This window comes from Mytilus galloprovincialis, chromosome 10 (genome assembly GCF_965363235.1).
Source record: "Mytilus galloprovincialis chromosome 10, xbMytGall1.hap1.1, whole genome shotgun sequence".
Classification (NCBI taxonomy): Eukaryota; Metazoa; Mollusca; class Bivalvia; order Mytilida; family Mytilidae; genus Mytilus; species Mytilus galloprovincialis.
In genome coordinates this window covers 88,441,608-88,461,982 of record NC_134847.1, presented here as the reverse complement: position 1 = coordinate 88,461,982, position 20,375 = coordinate 88,441,608, and the positions used below count along the sequence as shown (strand labels likewise).

Here is a 20,375-nt window from a genome sequence, read left to right as displayed (position 1 = left end):
AACTCGCCGGTATTTTTGAAAAAACGGAGAAAACGATAAGACCCAATAACGTTAGCGGATAGTGTCATTTTGTTAACGTAATCGTAAACGTGCACACCTTAGATTGACAGACGTTGCGGCCACAATATTTAGGCCACCTATAAAAAAATGATATCGACTTGTAGCACAGGAACAGGGCAACAAATGCATAACAGTAGATGTATGCTTTGTTGTAACAACTTTCGGCATTTAGCACACTCCCGGGAATCTATGACGGTCTTGAAGGTCACTTCCTTTTAATGAATTGTGGACAAACTATGCATGCAACCCCCAAAAAATAGCTGCAGAAAGTTAGCATACTGCCAGGGCAACTCACTAACAACACTAAAGTTGTGCTCAGCCGATAAACTCGCCGGTATTTTTTGAAAAAACGGAGAAAACGATAAGACCCAATAACGTTAGCGGATAGTGTCATTTTGTTAACGTAATCGTAAACGTGCACACCTTAGATTGACAGACGTTGCGGCCACAATATTTAGGCCACCTATAAAAAAATGATATCAACTTGTAGCACAGGAACAGGGCAACAAATGCATAACAGTAGATGTATGCTTTGTTGTAACAACTTTCGGCATTTAGCACACTCCCGGGAATCTATGACGGTCTTGAAGGTCACTTCCTTTTAATGAATTGTGGACAAACTATGCATGCGACCCCCAAAAAATAGCTGCAGAAAGTTAGCATACTGCCAGGGCAACTCACTAACAACACTAAAGTTGTGCTCAGCCGATAAACTCGCCGGTATTTTTGAAAAAACGGAGAAAACGATAAGACCCAATAACGTTAGCGGATAGTGTCATTTTGTTAACGTAATCGTAAACGTGCACACCTTAGATTGACAGACGTTGCGGCCACAATATTTAGGCCACCTATAAAAAAATGATATCGACTTGTAGCACAGGAACAGGGCAACAAATGCATAACAGTAGATGTATGCTTTGTTGTAACAACTTTCGGCATTTAGCACACTCCCGGGAATCTATGACGGTCTTGAAGGTCACTTCCTTTTAATGAATTGTGGACAAACTATGCATGCGACCCCCAAAAAATAGCTGCAGAAAGTTAGCATACTGCCAGGGCAACTCACTAACAACACTAAAGTTGTGCTCAGCCGATAAACTCGCCGGTATTTTTGAAAAAACGGAGAAAACGATAAGACCCAATAACGTTAGCGGATAGTGTCATTTTGTTAACGTAATCGTAAACGTGCACACCTTAGATTGACAGACGTTGCGGCCACAATATTTAGGCCACCTATAAAAAAATGATATCGACTTGTAGCACAGGAACAGGGCAACAAATGCATAACAGTAGATGTATGCTTTGTTGTAACAACTTTCGGCATTTAGCACACTCCCGGGAATCTATGACGGTCTTGAAGGTCACTTCCTTTTAATGAATTGTGGACAAACTATGCATGCGACCCCCAAAAAATAGCTGCAGAAAGTTAGCATACTGCCAGGGCAACTCACTAACAACACTAAAGTTGTGCTCAGCCGATAAACTCGCCGGTATTTTTGAAAAAACGGAGAAAACGATAAGACCCAATAACGTTAGCGGATAGTGTCATTTTGTTAACGTAATCGTAAACGTGCACACCTTAGATTGACAGACGTTGCGGCCACAATATTTAGGCCACCTATAAAAAAATGATATCGACTTGTAGCACAGGAACAGGGCAACAAATGCATAACAGTAGATGTATGCTTTGTTGTAACAACTTTCGGCATTTAGCACACTCCCGGGAATCTATGACGGTCTTGAAGGTCACTTCCTTTTAATGAATTGTGGACAAACTATGCATGCGACCCCCAAAAAATAGCTGCAGAAAGTTAGCATACTGCCAGGGCAACTCACTAACAACACTAAAGTTGTGCTCAGCCGATAAACTCGCCGGTATTTTTGAAAAAACGGAGAAAACGATAAGACCCAATAACGTTAGCGGATAGTGTCATTTTGTTAACGTAATCGTAAACGTGCACACCTTAGATTGACAGACGTTGCGGCCACAATATTTAGGCCACCTATAAAAAAATGATATCGACTTGTAGCACAGGAACAGGGCAACAAATGCATAACAGTAGATGTATGCTTTGTTGTAACAACTTTCGGCATTTAGCACACTCCCGGGAATCTATGACGGTCTTGAAGGTCACTTCCTTTTAATGAATTGTGGACAAACTATGCATGCGACCCCCAAAAAATAGCTGCAGAAAGTTAGCATACTGCCAGGGCAACTCACTAACAACACTAAAGTTGTGCTCAGCCGATAAACTCGCCGGTATTTTTGAAAAAACGGAGAAAACGATAAGACCCAATAACGTTAGCGGATAGTGTCATTTTGTTAACGTAATCGTAAACGTGCACACCTTAGATTGACAGACGTTGCGGCCACAATATTTAGGCCACCTATAAAAAAATGATATCGACTTGTAGCACAGGAACAGGGCAACAAATGCATAACAGTAGATGTATGCTTTGTTGTAACAACTTTCGGCATTTAGCACACTCCCGGGAATCTATGACGGTCTTGAAGGTCACTTCCTTTTAATGAATTGTGGACAAACTATGCATGCGACCCCCAAAAAATAGCTGCAGAAAGTTAGCATACTGCCAGGGCAACTCACTAACAACACTAAAGTTGTGCTCAGCCGATAAACTCGCCGGTATTTTTGAAAAAACGGAGAAAACGATAAGACCCAATAACGTTAGCGGATAGTGTCATTTTGTTAACGTAATCGTAAACGTGCACACCTTAGATTGACAGACGTTGCGGCCACAATATTTAGGCCACCTATAAAAAAATGATATCGACTTGTAGCACAGGAACAGGGCAACAAATGCATAACAGTAGATGTATGCTTTGTTGTAACAACTTTCGGCATTTAGCACACTCCCGGGAATCTATGACGGTCTTGAAGGTCACTTCCTTTTAATGAATTGTGGACAAACTATGCATGCGACCCCCAAAAAATAGCTGCAGAAAGTTAGCATACTGCCAGGGCAACTCACTAACAACACTAAAGTTGTGCTCAGCCGATAAACTCGCCGGTATTTTTGAAAAAACGGAGAAAACGATAAGACCCAATAACGTTAGCGGATAGTGTCATTTTGTTAACGTAATCGTAAACGTGCACACCTTAGATTGACAGACGTTGCGGCCACAATATTTAGGCCACCTATAAAAAAATGATATCGACTTGTAGCACAGGAACAGGGCAACAAATGCATAACAGTAGATGTATGCTTTGTTGTAACAACTTTCGGCATTTAGCACACTCCCGGGAATCTATGACGGTCTTGAAGGTCACTTCCTTTTAATGAATTGTGGACAAACTATGCATGCGACCCCCAAAAAATAGCTGCAGAAAGTTAGCATACTGCCAGGGCAACTCACTAACAACACTAAAGTTGTGCTCAGCCGATAAACTCGCCGGTATTTTTGAAAAAACGGAGAAAACGATAAGACCCAATAACGTTAGCGGATAGTGTCATTTTGTTAACGTAATCGTAAACGTGCACACCTTAGATTGACAGACGTTGCGGCCACAATATTTAGGCCACCTATAAAAAAATGATATCGACTTGTAGCACAGGAACAGGGCAACAAATGCATAACAGTAGATGTATGCTTTGTTGTAACAACTTTCGGCATTTAGCACACTCCCGGGAATCTATGACGGTCTTGAAGGTCACTTCCTTTTAATGAATTGTGGACAAACTATGCATGCGACCCCCAAAAAATAGCTGCAGAAAGTTAGCATACTGCCAGGGCAACTCACTAACAACACTAAAGTTGTGCTCAGCCGATAAACTCGCCGGTATTTTTGAAAAAACGGAGAAAACGATAAGACCCAATAACGTTAGCGGATAGTGTCATTTTGTTAACGTAATCGTAAACGTGCACACCTTAGATTGACAGACGTTGCGGCCACAATATTTAGGCCACCTATAAAAAAATGATATCGACTTGTAGCACAGGAACAGGGCAACAAATGCATAACAGTAGATGTATGCTTTGTTGTAACAACTTTCGGCATTTAGCACACTCCCGGGAATCTATGACGGTCTTGAAGGTCACTTCCCCCCCCCCCCATAAAAATCAAATGGTAGCTCCTTTATGGAACATGCCCACTACCATGTGGCAGGGTAAACCAGTCTTTTGTGAGGCATACACACATAGGGTCCGAGTACACAGTTATTTCGTAGTGCATTTCTTTTAGACAATAAATGAAAATTTAAAAAATCCCACCTGCGCTTTCTCAATAATATTTGTACAGTGTGTTGTACTACTTTTGGGACAAATTATAGAAAAATTATAGAAAACTTCATCAGCTCTAACTCAAAATATGGACAATTTTATGTTAAGGGGGTCTTGAAATCTTTTGACAGCTTCCGAAGTGCTAATTTTTGACCTTTTTCAGCTGGACCTAATCACTACTTTACATTAATATTTATGACCCAAATTTTTTTTACAGTGTCATTTCACCCCCCCCAACTTGCTATATGAGGCATAAAACATGGAGAAATAAATTTGGAAGGGGTATAACAAAAATTGGCAAGTAACACTGTCCACACTAAGGACTATATTCGTCAGGACGATAACTGTGTACTCGGACGGACAACGAAAATCAAAGGACGATAACTGTGTACTCGGACCATAGTGGCAGGGTTAACCAGTCTTATGGAACATGCCCACTTCCATGTGGCAGGGTAAACCAGTCTGTTGAAACAGTCATACAAACACGTGACAGGCTTAAAGTGTTTTAAGACAGACTTATAAACATGTGGCAAGGTACACCCGTCTATTGAGAAAAGCACATAAACAGGTGGCAGGGTAAACAAGTCTGTTGAAACAGTCATACAAACATGTGGCAGGGTAAATCAGTTTATTGAGACAGATGTATAAACAAGTGGCAGGGTAAACCAGTCTTTTGAGACGGGCACATAAACAGGTGGCAGGGTTAACCAGTCTTTGGAGACAGGCACATAAACAGGTGGCAGGGTTAACCAGTCTTTTGAGAAAGGCATATAAACATGGGGGTAAACCAGTCTTTTGAGAAAGGCATATAAACATGTGGCAGGGTAAACCAGTTTTTTTTTAGAAAAGTACATGAACATGTGGCAGGGTAAACCAGTTTATTGCGACAGGCATATAAACATGTGGCAGGGTAAACTAGATTATTGAAACAGGCATATAAACATGTGGCAGGGTAAACTATATTATTGAAACAGGCATATAAACAGGGTGCAGTGTAAACCAGTCTTTAAAGCACTCAATAATTACAATATTGATCTTGATCAGCTGAATAACAAAATTTACATGAACATAGATATGTATTGCTATACAGTTAATGGTTCTATATGCTGTTGATACTTATGTCTTGGCATTGAAAGTCACATACTGATTGATGTATTAATCTAGCAAACATGATTTATTAATTGGTTGTTACTGATTTTGAGAGTACCCTTATCTATTTGGGCTAGTACTATGTGTATTTTGTCTTTTTGTGGCAATCTATTAATCAGTCAAGCTCTTTTCAACTCATTTTTACAGTTTATTCTTATTTTATGCAATTACATCACAGTGGCGGATCCCAAATTTTTCCCAGGAAAAGGGGGGGGGGGGGGGGGGGGGGGGGCCCTCAGGGCCCCCTGGATCTGCCTATGCATTACTGTCTAAGGCTAGGAAATAGTTGAGTTCTTGCAATTTTCAAAACCTTGCCATATTCTCCTTGTGTCTGTCCCAAGTCTGGAGCCTGTTAATCCATAGTTTTCATTATTTGATGTGTCTGATTTTTTTTTAATAGAAAATTTTTTGGTCGTATATTGGTATCATGTTGGCGTCGTCGTCCGTTGTCGTCCGTCGGAAGACATTTGTTTTTTTTGCACTACAACTTAAGTATTAGTGAATAGAAATCTATAAAATTTTGACATAAGGTTTATGACCACAACAGGAACGTTGGGACTGATTTTGGGAGTTTTTGTCCCAACAGTTTATGAATAAGGGGCCAAAAAAGGGCCCAAATAAGCATTATTCTTGGTTTTCCCACAATAACTTTAGTATAAGTAAATAAAAATCTATGAAATTTAAACACAAGGTTTATGACCATAAAAGGAAGGTTGGGATTGATTTTGGGAGTTGAGGTCCCAACAGTTAAGGAATTAGTGGCTAAAAAGGGGCCGAAATAAGCATTTTTCTTGGTTTTCGCACCATAACTTTAGTTTAAGTAAATAGAAATCAATGAAATTTAAACACAAGGTTTATGTCCATAAAAGGAAGGTTGGGATTGATCTTGGGAGTTTTGGTCCCAACAGTTTAGGAAAAAGGGGCCCAAAGGGTCCAAAATTAAACTTTGTTTGATTTCATAAAAAATTGAATAATTGGGGTTCTTTGATATGCCAAATCTAACTGTGTATATAGATTCTTAATTTTTGGTCCAGTTTTCAAATTGGTCTACATTAAGGTCCAAAATTAAACTAAGTTTGATTTTAACAAAAATTGAATCCTTGGGCTTCTTTGATATGCTGAATCTAAACATGTACATTGTACTTATATTTTTTATTATGGGCCCAGTTTTCAAGTTGGTCCAAATTGTGGTCCAAAATTAAACTTTGTTTGATATCAACAAAAATTGAATCCTTGGGGTTCTTTGATATGCTGAATGTAAACATGTATTTAGATTTTTGATTATAGGCCCAGTTTTCAAGTTGGTCCAAATTCATTAATTGGGGTCCAAAATTAAACTTTGTTTGATTTCAACAAAAATTGTATATATGGGGTTCTTTGAGATATGCTTAATCTAACCATGTATTTAGATTTTTTATGTTTGGGCCCGGTTATCAAATTGGTCCACATTGAGGTCTAAAAGGGTCCAAATTAAACTTTATTTGATTTCATCAAAAATTGAATTCTAGGGGTTCTTTGATATGCTGAATCTAACCATGTATTTTGATTTTGGATATTGAACCATAATAGGTAATGTCCAATTTAAAATTTAAAGTTTTAAAGTTTAAGTTCTTAGACCACATTCATTATTTGTCAGAAACCTGTGTTGTGTCAACTATTTAATCACAATCCAAATTAAGAGCTGTATCAAGCTTGAATGTTATGTCCATACTTGCCCCAATGTTCATGGTTCGAACTCTGCGGTTGTATAAAGCTGCACCCTGCGGAGCATCTGGTTATTTATTGCTACTATATATAGATTCTACTCATTGTTGAAGGTGGTACAGTGACCCATAGTAGCTTACATCCACATCATTTGGTCTCTGGTCAATACATATCACTGGCAAGCTTACCACATCTTCTTTTATATTAAATATACTGATTTTAATAACATCTTTGAAGTTACATAACCTTCTCAAGTAATAACACATTAGTTCTTATAAAACATAAAATAATATTTATTGACATGAGATAACATCTGTACACAAGCATTTGTTTACAGCTTCTAACATCTATAACTTAATGTAAATATGTGTAACTTTAGCACTTTCCTAAACTTAAAGCACCACAAACAAAAAAGAAAGATTAAAAAAAGTGATGTGGAAATAATTTCAAAGATCCTGTTTTTGAATGCATTTCTTGGCACAAATAGGTCCAAGGTAATTGAGAACTGTATGGTGCACTCTATACGTCTTTTGGGTTGTTTTTTTTGTCTATAAGTTTAATAGAAATTCTTATTTCTGAACCAATCTAATGTTATACCAAAACAAATGACTTTTTAACATACATGATAATATTTCTTATACAATCCTCTTTTTAACATCTATATTTTTTAATGGACTAAAAAAATTGATTTTCAATGATAGATTAAGTTATCTTGCCTCTGTGAAATATTCAAATCTAAATCAATGTTTGGGTGAAAATTTACAATTTCATAAAACCATATTTAAAATGTTTTAAATATGGTAAAGTTTTGGAACTTATAATTCATCACTTTCATTTCAAATACACAATTTTACAAAAACACTTTCTTCATAAGATTATTTTCATCAAAATGTTTTTCGCACTAATACACTACATTTGAGACAAATATGACCTATTTATTGCAAAACTTAAGTTACATTTATCTGGTCTTTGAGGCAAGTTTGCAAGTTACATTTATATGGTCAAATAATAGTACTCATGCAAGTGCATATATTTTGTAACCTGATTGAGGCCATCCAGTTATTTTGTAACCTGATTGAGGCCATCTAGTTATTTTGTAACCTGATTGAGGCCATCCAGTTATTTTGTAACCTGATTGAGGCCATCCAGTTATTTTGTAACCTGATTGAGGCCATCCAGTTATTTTGTAACCTGATTGAGGCCATCCAGTTATTCAGATTTTTCCATTTGGTCAGTACAAATTTGTGTGGGAAATAAGAACCATAACAGTGCATAAAAGTTGGATTTGCAAAAAAAATTCAAACTATTTCAAGTATAGTTTTCACCACTGGAAAGCCTATGCATATCTTAACTAGTATCAAGTGCTATAACATTTAAAATATGAAACAAAAACAAAAATCACAGAGCACTTCACTTAAAAGTGAATGTTCAAAATCTACAAAGCAATGTCATTTTTTTGTTGTTGGCAAAAATGTTTATACTAGAACATAGTAAGCAAATATTCTAAACAGAAAAAAAAGGAATGAAAATATTCTATGTAGTTTAAACTATTTTTCCACCAATGAAACTAGTACTACAACAAGTGAATATATACAAGATGATAATTTTAAAAAAATGTGATTTTTGTCTTTTATATTTAAAAATTTATTGACAACAAATCTTATACATTTTAATGAGACCTTTAAAGTACCATCATCTCAAAAAGCCAAACACAGATGATGTCTGTTAGAAAGATTGTTAAATAATTTACACCCATAACAACTAACACCAAAAGTACATCAGATATAAAATACGTTTAAGTTCTGGTGACAGGATCAGTAAGCATTATCAGTGGGTGGCATTTTATAAAGTGGTCAATACCTTGTGTTCATATTAATTATGGACTCTATTTAACTTAGTTTAATAAAGGAATGAAAATAAATTATTTGTTCCTAAAAATATGATAAATGTACAAATGATTTTAAGTTTCACAAGCCATATTCTTAAAACATCAACATTATTACTTACAAATTACTACATACACACAAATATTAACATTTTATTTATAAATGATTCCATTTAAACATATGTCACCAAATTAATTGTCAAATTCCTCCCCAAAAAATTCAGGTTTGCTCAAATATTACCACAAAGCTGTCTTTTCAACATTTTGACAAATTACAGTTTAACAGACATATGTTTAAATGGTTGGTCTTATTCTTTAACAGAATAAAAATAAACGTTCAAAATTCAATGACAATGAAAACTCACATGAGTAGCTTTGCCTTATTCTATTTCATTTGTTCAAATACAACAATAAATTAATGTTTTCAAATGCATACTATGTACATCAGTTATCAACTTGTTTAATTGAAAAATATTTTTACATGACACCAAAATAAATTTTCAAAATGTTAATTAATCTAGTACAGAAAATGCTGATCATGGATTAAATGCTGTTAAAGGAAATTTATATTTCCTATTTATGGCGACCAAGAACAAAAATATTAAAAACATAACAAATTTTCTATTAATTTTTCAGACATTTAAATGTATCCTCATCTTTAAGACAGATTCTAACTTAAACAATTGTTCATTTTTTTCTTTTTATAATATGATCATAATTTCATGTCGAAAATGATTGGCCACTATATACATGCACTTTAAACTGACAATCTCATACTTTCATTTAATTTAAACACAGTACAGGATAATCATGACATGATCAATGATAAAAATAACTAATGAAGGTAATTATTTCATGCAATACTAGCTTTCAATTTCTTTAATTGTCACAACTATTTAACATCAATAATTCATTCATAAAATATTGGTCCTCTATTTACTTCATCCTTCGTTTAGATCTCCTTACATTTCATATTAAACTTCATTCAAAACATTTTTACATGAGTACATATATCTAATCTACATTCATACTTCATCGTGTGTTCTAATATACAAATAAGCCTAACATAAACTGTCATCATACACTGCTATCAGCCAGAGCCTGTCTTAACAATGAAGCTACATCCTTAGAACTGCCAGACTCAGAGCCTATAAAAAGACAAGAGTGCACACGCTGAAATGTCTCGCCTTCTATACTAATCATTGATATTATGTTGATAGTCTTAAGTATAAAGTTAAGCTTTATAACAACTGTCACATAAACTTAACATTAACCAAGATAACTAAACAAAGACCAATGAACCTTGAAAATGAGGTCAAGGTCAGATGAACCATGCCAGGCAGACATGTACAGCTAGCAATGCTTCTATACAACATATATAGTTGACCTATTACTTATAGTTTAAGAAAAATAGACCAAAACACAAAAACTTAACACAGTGCAATGAACCGTGAAAATGAGGTCACGGTCAAATAAAACCTGCGCGACTGACATAAAGATCATAAAATATTTCCATACACCAAATATAGTTGACCTATAGCATATAGTATTAGATAAAAAGACCAAAACTCAAAAACTTAACTTTGACCACTGAACCATGAAAATGAGGTCAAGGTCACATGACATCTGCCCGCTAGACATGTACACCTTACAATCATTCCATACAACAAATATAGTAGACCTATTGCATATAGTATAAGAAAAACAGACCAAAACACAAAAATTTAACTATAACCACTGAACCATGAAAATGAGGTCAAGGTCAGATGACACCTGCCAGTTGGACATGTACACCTTACAGTCCTTCCATACACCGAATATACTAGCCCTATTGCTTATAGTATCTGAGATATGGACTTGACCACCAAAACTTAACCTTGTTCACTGATCCATGAAATGAGGTCGAGGTCAAGTGAAAACTGTCTGACAGACATGAGGACCTTGCAAGGTATGCACATATAAAATATAGTTATCCTATTACTTATAATAAGAGAGAATTCAACATTACAAAAAATTTGAACTTTTTTTTAAAGTGGTCACTGAACCATGAAAATGAGGTCAAGGACATTGGACATGTGACTGACGGAAACTTCGTAACATGAGGCATCTATATACAAAGTATGAAGCATCCAGGTCTTCCACCTTCTAAAATATAAAGCTTTTAAGAAGTTAGCTAACACCGCCGCCGCCGCCGCCGCCGCCGCCGTAGCCGCCGCCGCCGGATCACTATCCCTATGTCGAGCTTTCTGCAACAAAAGTTGCAGGCTCGACAAAAATACATGGTATATTGTATAACAAAGTGATTCATCAAAGGGAGCTTAGTGCTACATCTTTTTATAGTCAGAATCAGATCATGTACAGTCAAACCTGATTAAACCGAACCCTGAATAAACCGGTTTCCTGTCCATTCCGGCCGAAAATGAAAGTCCCATATTTTTCCATTCAAATTCTTTGTTAAAATACTCTCTGTAAACCGGAGCCTGTGTATTCCGAATTCCGGTCTAATTATGAAGCCCAATACTCTTAATTACATTAATTATTACCTGTCAAAACCGGTTTGTCTAATTAATTTCAATGATCGATATGCAATCAAAACATATTTGTTTATACAATATATGGCTTTTCGTGATAATTAATTAGTCAGGTGTCAAACTGTGAACCTACAATCGTACAGTAGTGAGCTGTATTATTTATTAAAACATTATAAACGTGTCAATTAAACAAAAAGACACACCGAATATATCTCGGATTGAACTTACGTTTTAACTTGGATAAACAAATTAAAACCGCGGAGTAAGAAATTCACATCGTGATTTCGAAATCCTGGGTTCCCTGTTGTGACCCCCTAAACAAATGACCTTGATAATGAAAAACACCCGGATGACAACAATCAATGGATATTGTACACTGTACGACAACGTTTCGAAAGTGATGAAATTACGTTTGATAATATTCTGGCTTTTTAATCGGCCATTCCAACATTTCAAATTATTGATCATGGGAGTAAATCGAAACTCTCGTCTTACAATCCAAACAACGCAGCATTATGATGCAAATGCAAACAATGAAAAACGAAGTAAAAGTATTTTAATTTATCAGATATAATTTATAATCAGAGAGAACTTTTACATGCAAAATGTCGGACGTCACAAGTCATTAACTTCCGGTCAAAACGGAAACCTGAACAAACCGGCTCACTGTCCAAACCGGCCCTTTTTCATAGTCCCGTAGCCGGCCGGTTTATACAGGTTTTACTGTAATAAAAAAATTATAATCTGACCTGATCATAAACTTTAAAATGTAAATCATGTTTAAAATTTTGGTTTTAGACCATGATTGAGGGGGTGGGGCCAAATAATCTCAATGGTAATGAAATGTGCAAATGCTAATACAACTGCAAACTCAAATCATTAACAAGTAAACTAAGTAAAGTGTTAAATGTCAAAAGACCATGACTGATTGAGTTGATAGGGCTAAATAATCCACTTGGAAATGAGATATTCATCATTAAACTTCCAGAAATAGTTCACCTTAAACTGATGATCACAAACTAAAAAGCCTGACAGTGTATGAAATTTGCTTTAATACAGGATTTTTTTTACTAACAAAATTTTCTATATAAAGCACATATGCCATTTTGATCTTCAAACAGCGGCCAACCTTACCAATACAATTTTACTAATAACAAAATAAGCTGTTTAACAGATAACACTATGGCTTATCAGGATATATTACAAAGCATGATTTTGTAGCTAACAAGAAAACTTAATTTATATATACTATGATACAAACCTTCATCTGTAGTGATATCCTTTTCTAGTTTTAATTTTTCCTGAGCACATCTCAACATGGCTTCCTCTACTGTGTCTTTACTGATCAGTCTAATGATGCTAACTTCTCTGTAATTAAACAAAGACCAAGTTATTCATTAACTCAGATTAAAGAAGTTTCATGTATTTTACATATTATAGTTTTACTAAATACTGCATACATGTCTTAATCAAATGTGTACTTAGTCGAACAGTCAAATTCGTCAAAATCCACAAAAAGTTGGTATACAATGAAAAATAAAGAATCCATGGTATTTGACAGTTATATCATCAATGCTATTGATGATTATTAAAACCAGCAGAACCTTAATCTTATTTAATTGTTAATTTCTTTTTATTATACCACTTGAAACAATGTTCCAGAGGGTATAATGTTCGTGTCCTGTCAGTCTGTATGGTTTTTTTTTTCTGCCAGTCCTGTTCTTGTCATCCCAACTTACTCCTCTGAAACTGCTCAACAAAATTTCATGAATCTTTGTATACAATGTAGATGTATGTATATCAACAGGAAAATATGATCCAACTTTTTTTCTAAGAGTTATGCCACTTTTAACTTTCAATTTTGGCCTAGATATACTACTTCAACAGTTTGTCAACGCAACTCCTCTGAAACGTCACAGCAGAATTTCACGAAACTTTATCAAATTAGTTCTCGCCGCAATATAGCCTTTTGTGCTAATGTGGTATAAAGCAAACAACAATCAATCAATCAATCATGAAACTTTGTACATGTAACATTTACAAATTACCTTGTCTGTCCAACTCTATGACACCTGTCCTCTGCTTGTTTATCATTATATGGATTGAAGTCTATATCGTGGAGAATAACTGTACTGGCAGCTGTTAAGTTAATCCCCATACCTCCAGCTCGAGTAGACAGCATGAAGATAAACAAACTGTCATCGTTGGAGAATTTATCTATTAAGTCTTGTCTGAAAAGTAAAAGGATGGTAATGTCTTATAAAGTACCATTTGTAGACAAACTTTATATTAGTGACTTGCTGAAAAAAAAATATCATTTCTTATTTTTAATGTGAAAGAATGTTATTGAGTAACTTGGGCAAACAGGATTACTAGAAGGTTAAAACATACTATCTGTCTAAACAAAGTCCACTGAAAAGGTAAATAAATATTTAATGCACAAGTTTTCTCTTATGTATACTTTATTTTTTATTTTTAATATTTTAAAGTGAAATTTAGAAAATGACGTTGATACTTGATTTTCAGTTGTCTCTGTTGATATCTCTTTAACTTGTGTAGTAAATGGATAATTTAAAACTGGCATAGCTTTTTTTTAGATATCCTTGTATTGCTTGGTTGTTTTTCCATTGATTTGTACTGAAATTTCTTCTCATCATTATTCAATAAATCTATGAAAGAGTTCAGTTTTATAAGTATTTTCTGTTTCAAAATCTGACTTTAAATTTCCTAGATGATTATATTGGACACTTTATCTATGAATAGTGCTTTATTCAACTATAGTTTGCACTTTGTAAATACAGATGTTTCTCAAACCATGTCACTTTTAGGGAGATATATGATATTCATAAAAAAATAATTTTGTTTTAAGTACTGGTTCCCAGATATGATTTCTTTCATCTCGTAGAGACATAACTTTGGGAATTGCATTATCAATATTTACAGAAATGCAAACTATATACCTGGACAGTTTTGGTACAGTTGTATTTAAAGTTTATATATACCTTTCTGTGACAGGTGTCTGGCCATCCAATCTTAAATATTTATATTTCTCTTGTTTTAAAAATTTCTCCATAATGTCCATTAACATAGTAAACTGACTAAATATAAGAACTTTCTCTCCCTAAAATTAAAAGTAATAATTAATGATAAGCAGTTTTTCAAATAAGAATGTACCAGTAGTACACAGAAGTTAATTCTTATCTAATATCCAGTTGGCAGTAGGTGTTTTAAAAACATATTTTTTTATGTAACCTATAGAACAATGAAAAACACTTTCACTGTTATTTTTTTCTGTTACTTTTTTTCTATTTCCTATTTTCAACTTTTTTATCTGCAAAAAAAACTACATTTATTAGTATTCTAACCAACTGAAATTGACCTGAAGTGTTTCCATTAAGGTTCCACATATGTCTTAGTCTCAGATTGCTCCAACAATCTTTAAAGACCAGCTTATGCTGAAGGATGTCAAGGGTAGTCTATTTAGAAAACATTGAAATTGCTGTCCTAGGCTTACAGGCTTCAAGTTTGTGTCTGAAAAACATATTTTATTGAACTACCCTGTAGCACTAAGGAAAGTTAATATATCATTGAAAATGGATCTATCCCAATTCTTGGTCATTTATTTCCATGGTTACTACATGGACAGTGTTTTGATTTTGTAAGTCCCTAATAATTTCTAACAAATCCATCAGACGTCTGTTCAATCTTAAGACTACATGCATCCCTGTACATACCTTTTCCTTTTGGTCATGTAATAATTGTTTTAATTTGATAAATTTCCCAGATGCTCCTATTACTGATTGGTCAAGCTGGAATTGTCCTAAATAACTCTACAAAGACAAACAAACTTTGTCATTATCGAATTACTATGTAATGGAAAAAAATGTAGTAATATAAAAAAAAAAGTTGTTACTGATAGATATAATATTAGACATATGATAAGATTGATTTATCAACAATATCACGTGTCAAAACTGTAATTATCAACAATATCACGTGTCAAAACTGTAATTATCAACAAAATCATGTGTCAAAACTGTAATTATCAACAGTATCATGTGTCAAAACTGTAATTATCAACAATATCACATGTCAAAACTGTAATTATCAACAATATCATGTGTCAAAACTGTAATTATCAACTAAGTGATGCTAAAACTTTATTGGTTAACTTACAGTAATTAAAATATACATTCAGTATGTGCCTGTCCCAAGTTAGGAGCCTGTAATTCAGTGGTTTTCATTTGTTGCCACGTAACATGTTTTTTTTTGTTATCTATTTTACACTTAGGCCATTTGTTTTCTGGTTTGAATTGTTTTAAATTTGTTTGTTTTACATTTGTCCTTTCTGGGCCTTTTTATAGCCTTTTAGGCCACTTTTTTTTTATTAGTTGGTTTACGGATCCGCCGACCCTGTATTTCACGATATTGAAATAAAAATAAAAAATGATTTTGAAGATTTTTTTTAATTCCGCCGACCCTTTTCTGTTTGAAGAAGTACAAATAAAAATAAAAACATGATAAAAAAAAGATCGGTCTTTCTTCTTCCAGTCGGAATACCCTCGGAGTGGATTCGAAAATCCCGTGCGGTTCCCTGTTCAGTCAACGTTTCATCATGATCTAATGTGGTGAAAAGGAACCAGTTGAAAGGCGGTTCCCTGTTCAGTCAACGTTTCATCATGATCTAATGCGGTGAAAAGGAACCAGTTGAAAATGGAGGACCAGATACGATTTTACAATATGTACTTGTAAAGACTAAAGACTACGTACTTAGATTTACCCATTAATTGTTGGAGATTTTCGGTGTAAATCTAGCGGTTGAACAAATTGAACATCGCAGTCATGAATAATAAAAATGAAAATTATTTTTGAGATCGTTTGGGTATTTTGGTTTAAAAGGTCGGACCATCGCTAGTTTGAACCCACAGGCACTTGTTTCTAGAAGTTCTATTTATATGGATAGTCGACCTTCCTATGGATAGAAACAAGTGCCCGTGTTTGAATCCCTGTTTCAGACAGTCAGTGAGGTTGACGGCGGGTCAACTTTGGTTCAAGTGTTGATCAGAAAGTCTGAGACCCGTTGAAAGGGGCTGTTTTAGTTCCATTACAGGTACTAGTCCAAATAATTATGACGTCTGGCAAGGCTTCCTGGCATCCCAGATTTGTTTTTAAATAGCCTTGCCAGACGTCACTAAAGGGAAGGATGTCATTAATTGGCCTTATTATATAAATACCTTCCCACGGTACCCATTAAGATTTAATGGAACAGAGATGGGGGTATGGTGAACAATATCCCAACACAAAATCAGAACATGTATTACTGTCATAGAATGCAGGACAATTAAAATCACTTCAACATTTATAAAAAGGGACAATCACAGGACACTTCGAGATATAAGCTAATACTTATAGCAGTGTAAAATAGCATAAAAAGCCTAAAAAGGACATGTTTTCATGTACCACATATGAAGGCATATGACCTGCAGAGCGCATATGGTATTTCCTCAATAAAATTGTATTGTGTTATGAGGAATTTTGTCACTCCCTGATCTAAATTTGATAAATAAATACACAGAACAAAGAGAAATGCAATTGGAAAAGACACTTCCCTTTCATCAGGGACATTTAATATATATATCTTCTTTCATCAATCTACATTGACATTTGACTCCTTGTAACACATTTAATTTAAAATAAAACAGCAAGAATTAATACCAAATTATGAAACGATCTGCATACATTGTTAGTATAATACACTATTATATAGAGTAATGTCATTGTTTGTTGTTTCTCTCCATTTTTGGTAAAAAAAAACCCAGCATTAATTCCAATTTTTATTTTTATTTTTTTTTCGACCTCCTACCCTATATTTTTTCATTATTTTTATTTTTATTTTTTTTTCGACCTCCTACCCTTCCTTTTTTAAGAAGAATCCCGTAAACCAACTAATAAAAAAAAAGTGGCCTTATAGCTTACTATGCAGTATGGGCTTTGCTCATTGAAGGTCGCACAGTGACCTATAGATCTAATTTCTGTGTCATTTGGTTTATTGTGGAAAGTTGTTTCATTGGCAATCATATCAAATCTTATTGGTATACATGAAAAAAATTAAGAAAGATTGGTTTTTTTTTAACCTTCAGACATATATTTATCTCTTTGTATTATTTCTTATTGTGATGTATGCAAATTATTCTAATATGATGTTTCTTGGAAGATTTTGAAACGGAATAGTCCTTATTGTAATTCACCAAATGGTTCTTTAAGAACAACACTGTGAGGAACAAATCATTACAGGTCAAGTAAATAATTGTAAGTTTTACCTTGTAATGGTCAATCAGATTCATAATTTCAAAATCATGCATAACTTGCAGATCTTCATAAATCAGTTGTGGCAAAGCTCCTCTGTCAATATGTGATGGTTCCTACAAAACATGCATGAAATTAAATTTGTCCAGCGGAAATATTATATAAATAGCTTGAATTCCCATTTGTCTTTAACACTAAAATAAACATATTTTTTGTTTATTTAAGTTCACCAGATAATCCATTTCTTATTTCATGATATATTTATTATTGGAAATCAGGGATTTTATTCATTGTTGATAGATGCATATTAGAAAATTAAGATTTTATTAGCAATGAAAGTCACAAAAATTGAAATTAAAATATTGTAAATTCAACAAATTTGGAGCAAAAAGTATACATTTGATTTACAAATAACAAAACAAATAAAACATAAATGTAGGCGTTTGTTCTGACATATGGACCATGCAATAACTTTTATTTACTTCGTTCTTCTGCAATAAAGAAATGAAAGAATAGCCTATCAACTTTTTATATCATGACTATAAAATTTTCTGCCTGTTTTGCTTTATTCAATTTATATAGATATAAGAAGAAATGGTATGAGTGCCAATGAGACAACTCTCCATCCAATTATACCAATTTCTGGATTTCTCTTACCTTAGCAATAATTTTGGACATTTTTCTAAGTTTATCGTCACTGAAATGATTCCGTAGTAACAAAGGATGATTAGCTATTTTGCGTAGCTGCATCAATATAGACGCTCCGCCTCCTTTTAACATGTCATTTCCTTCTTCTTTGAGTCTCTGTGCAAAAGTTTTCACAGTCTGGTCATAGCTTATTTTTTGTTCAGGAGTCATTTCACATCGGATCAATTCTTCTGATTTCTTAGGCAACTGTTTCTGGACCTAAAAATTGTTTAAATACTAAAGATAATGCAGACAAAGCTTACAACATTATTATGATTATTCATGATTATTTTACTAAGGGGGACTTCAAAAATATTTCACAACATGAACATATGTGCAATCTTCCTGTAAATATTCAGGGATCTAAATTTAAATATGTAGGAGGATATGATTACACAAGACGTGTGCCCTCTTTCATCAATTTTGCTGAAAAGCTGCTAAGTTGTAAAGTCTTGAAAGTGAGATAAAAAAATCATGTAACACCTCCATGAAAGCAGGTGTGCAAATTCAACAAAATTCTTCCTGTAAGGCCAAAAATAAAATATTGTATGTTTCCCCTCACCTGACCGACCCGGTAAAATCACCGCGACTCGAAAAATTTTATTGGCCATTCTTGTCCACTATTTTTTCTTGTTGCTATGTTGGTTATTGGTGATATCTTTCCGATGCTGTAGTCAATGAGCGTTGGGTTTTGGTGATACCTTTCCGATGCTGTTCAACGAGCGTTTTAAATCAAGGTATTTTTACATTGAAGCGTCTACATGATTCGGAATCAAGGAAAACAAACAAAATGCTTTGCCACAAGATTTGTTTGTGTGCAAGGGTGAATTTTTTTTGAAAATGAAAAAAAACTAAAGCATCTTTAAACCCGCTGAGGGCATCTTGATTTGCTTTGTGCCTAACCTCTGTTCCTGTTTAAAGGATAAAATCTTAAAGACTTTGAGTAAATATGGTCTGACTCATGCTTTAAAATCTATCTACTTTGTCTTTGAACAGGTTGGGCACAAGTCAGGAAATGTGGGATACATATATTCCCTGCTTTCAGGGAACGTCCCTGTTTTCTGGTGTAAAAAAAAACTAGTTTAAATGGGATTTCCTTTTTCAATTTATGGCATGAAAATTACAAATGGGCACGTTTTAACGTTATAACTGCATCAGTAGAATTCATAAATACTAATTAAAAGTACTTTAGGAAATACAAAACATCAATATATAGTGAAGCCTTGTTTCTTCTAGAACTCGAAAAAAAAACATACAAATCTTTGATTAGAAATCAATTGACCAAGCTGCATGATCCAGGTGTAACTGAACATAACTGAATTATGTTCACTTCTATTGAAAATTTTTATTCAGTGAATTTTAATTCCCAAGTGATTAACATACATGTATCTTTTTGTCATCTCATAATTGATGATCAAGGTATGAATTGGTGAACAAAGGAATTGTTTTGTTGTGAGTTATGCATCAAATTAGACTTGAAATTAACTTGATTTTTTTTAACTAAAAAACTTGCTTTCATTAACCATTGTTATCACAAGTAGAATGTGGGCTTTTGTAGATTTCATTACATTAAATGAATAGTAAAAAAAGGAGGTCCCTGTATACTGTTTTTTTTTAACACCAGAAGACTGTGGTATACACTGAATTAGAATACAGGGAATACCCCACTTTTCTTGACTTGAGCCTTACCTGTTGAATTTTGTACAAATTCAATATAGAAAACCATATCAAGGAATAAAATAAAATAATTTGCCTACCTACCTACCCATACCCTAACAACCTCAGTCGGGAGAGGGGAAACAAAGATATTTTT

The 20,375-nt window shown here is 34.1% G+C and overlaps 1 protein-coding gene across 2 annotated transcripts in view; it reads right to left on the bottom strand.

Moving 5' to 3' along the window:
- Window positions 1–7,422: 7,422 nt before the first annotated feature.
- The window catches only part of LOC143048702 (SWI/SNF-related matrix-associated actin-dependent regulator of chromatin subfamily A containing DEAD/H box 1A-like), a 35,543-nt gene continuing 22,590 nt past the window's right edge, over window positions 7,423–20,375 (bottom strand). For both annotated transcript variants that reach the window (XM_076222516.1, XM_076222517.1), the window contains exons 16-23: window positions 18,533–18,781; window positions 17,890–17,991; window positions 15,304–15,399; window positions 14,572–14,690; window positions 13,618–13,800; window positions 12,831–12,937; window positions 8,345–10,186; window positions 7,423–8,194 (exon numbers count right to left, since the gene is read on the bottom strand). In XM_076222516.1, the coding sequence (XP_076078631.1) occupies window positions 10,116–10,186; window positions 12,831–12,937; window positions 13,618–13,800; window positions 14,572–14,690; window positions 15,304–15,399; window positions 17,890–17,991; window positions 18,533–18,781 (927 nt within the window). In that variant the 3' untranslated portion in view covers window positions 7,423–8,194; window positions 8,345–10,115. The remainder of the gene's footprint in view (window positions 8,195–8,344; window positions 10,187–12,830; window positions 12,938–13,617; window positions 13,801–14,571; window positions 14,691–15,303; window positions 15,400–17,889; window positions 17,992–18,532; window positions 18,782–20,375) is intronic.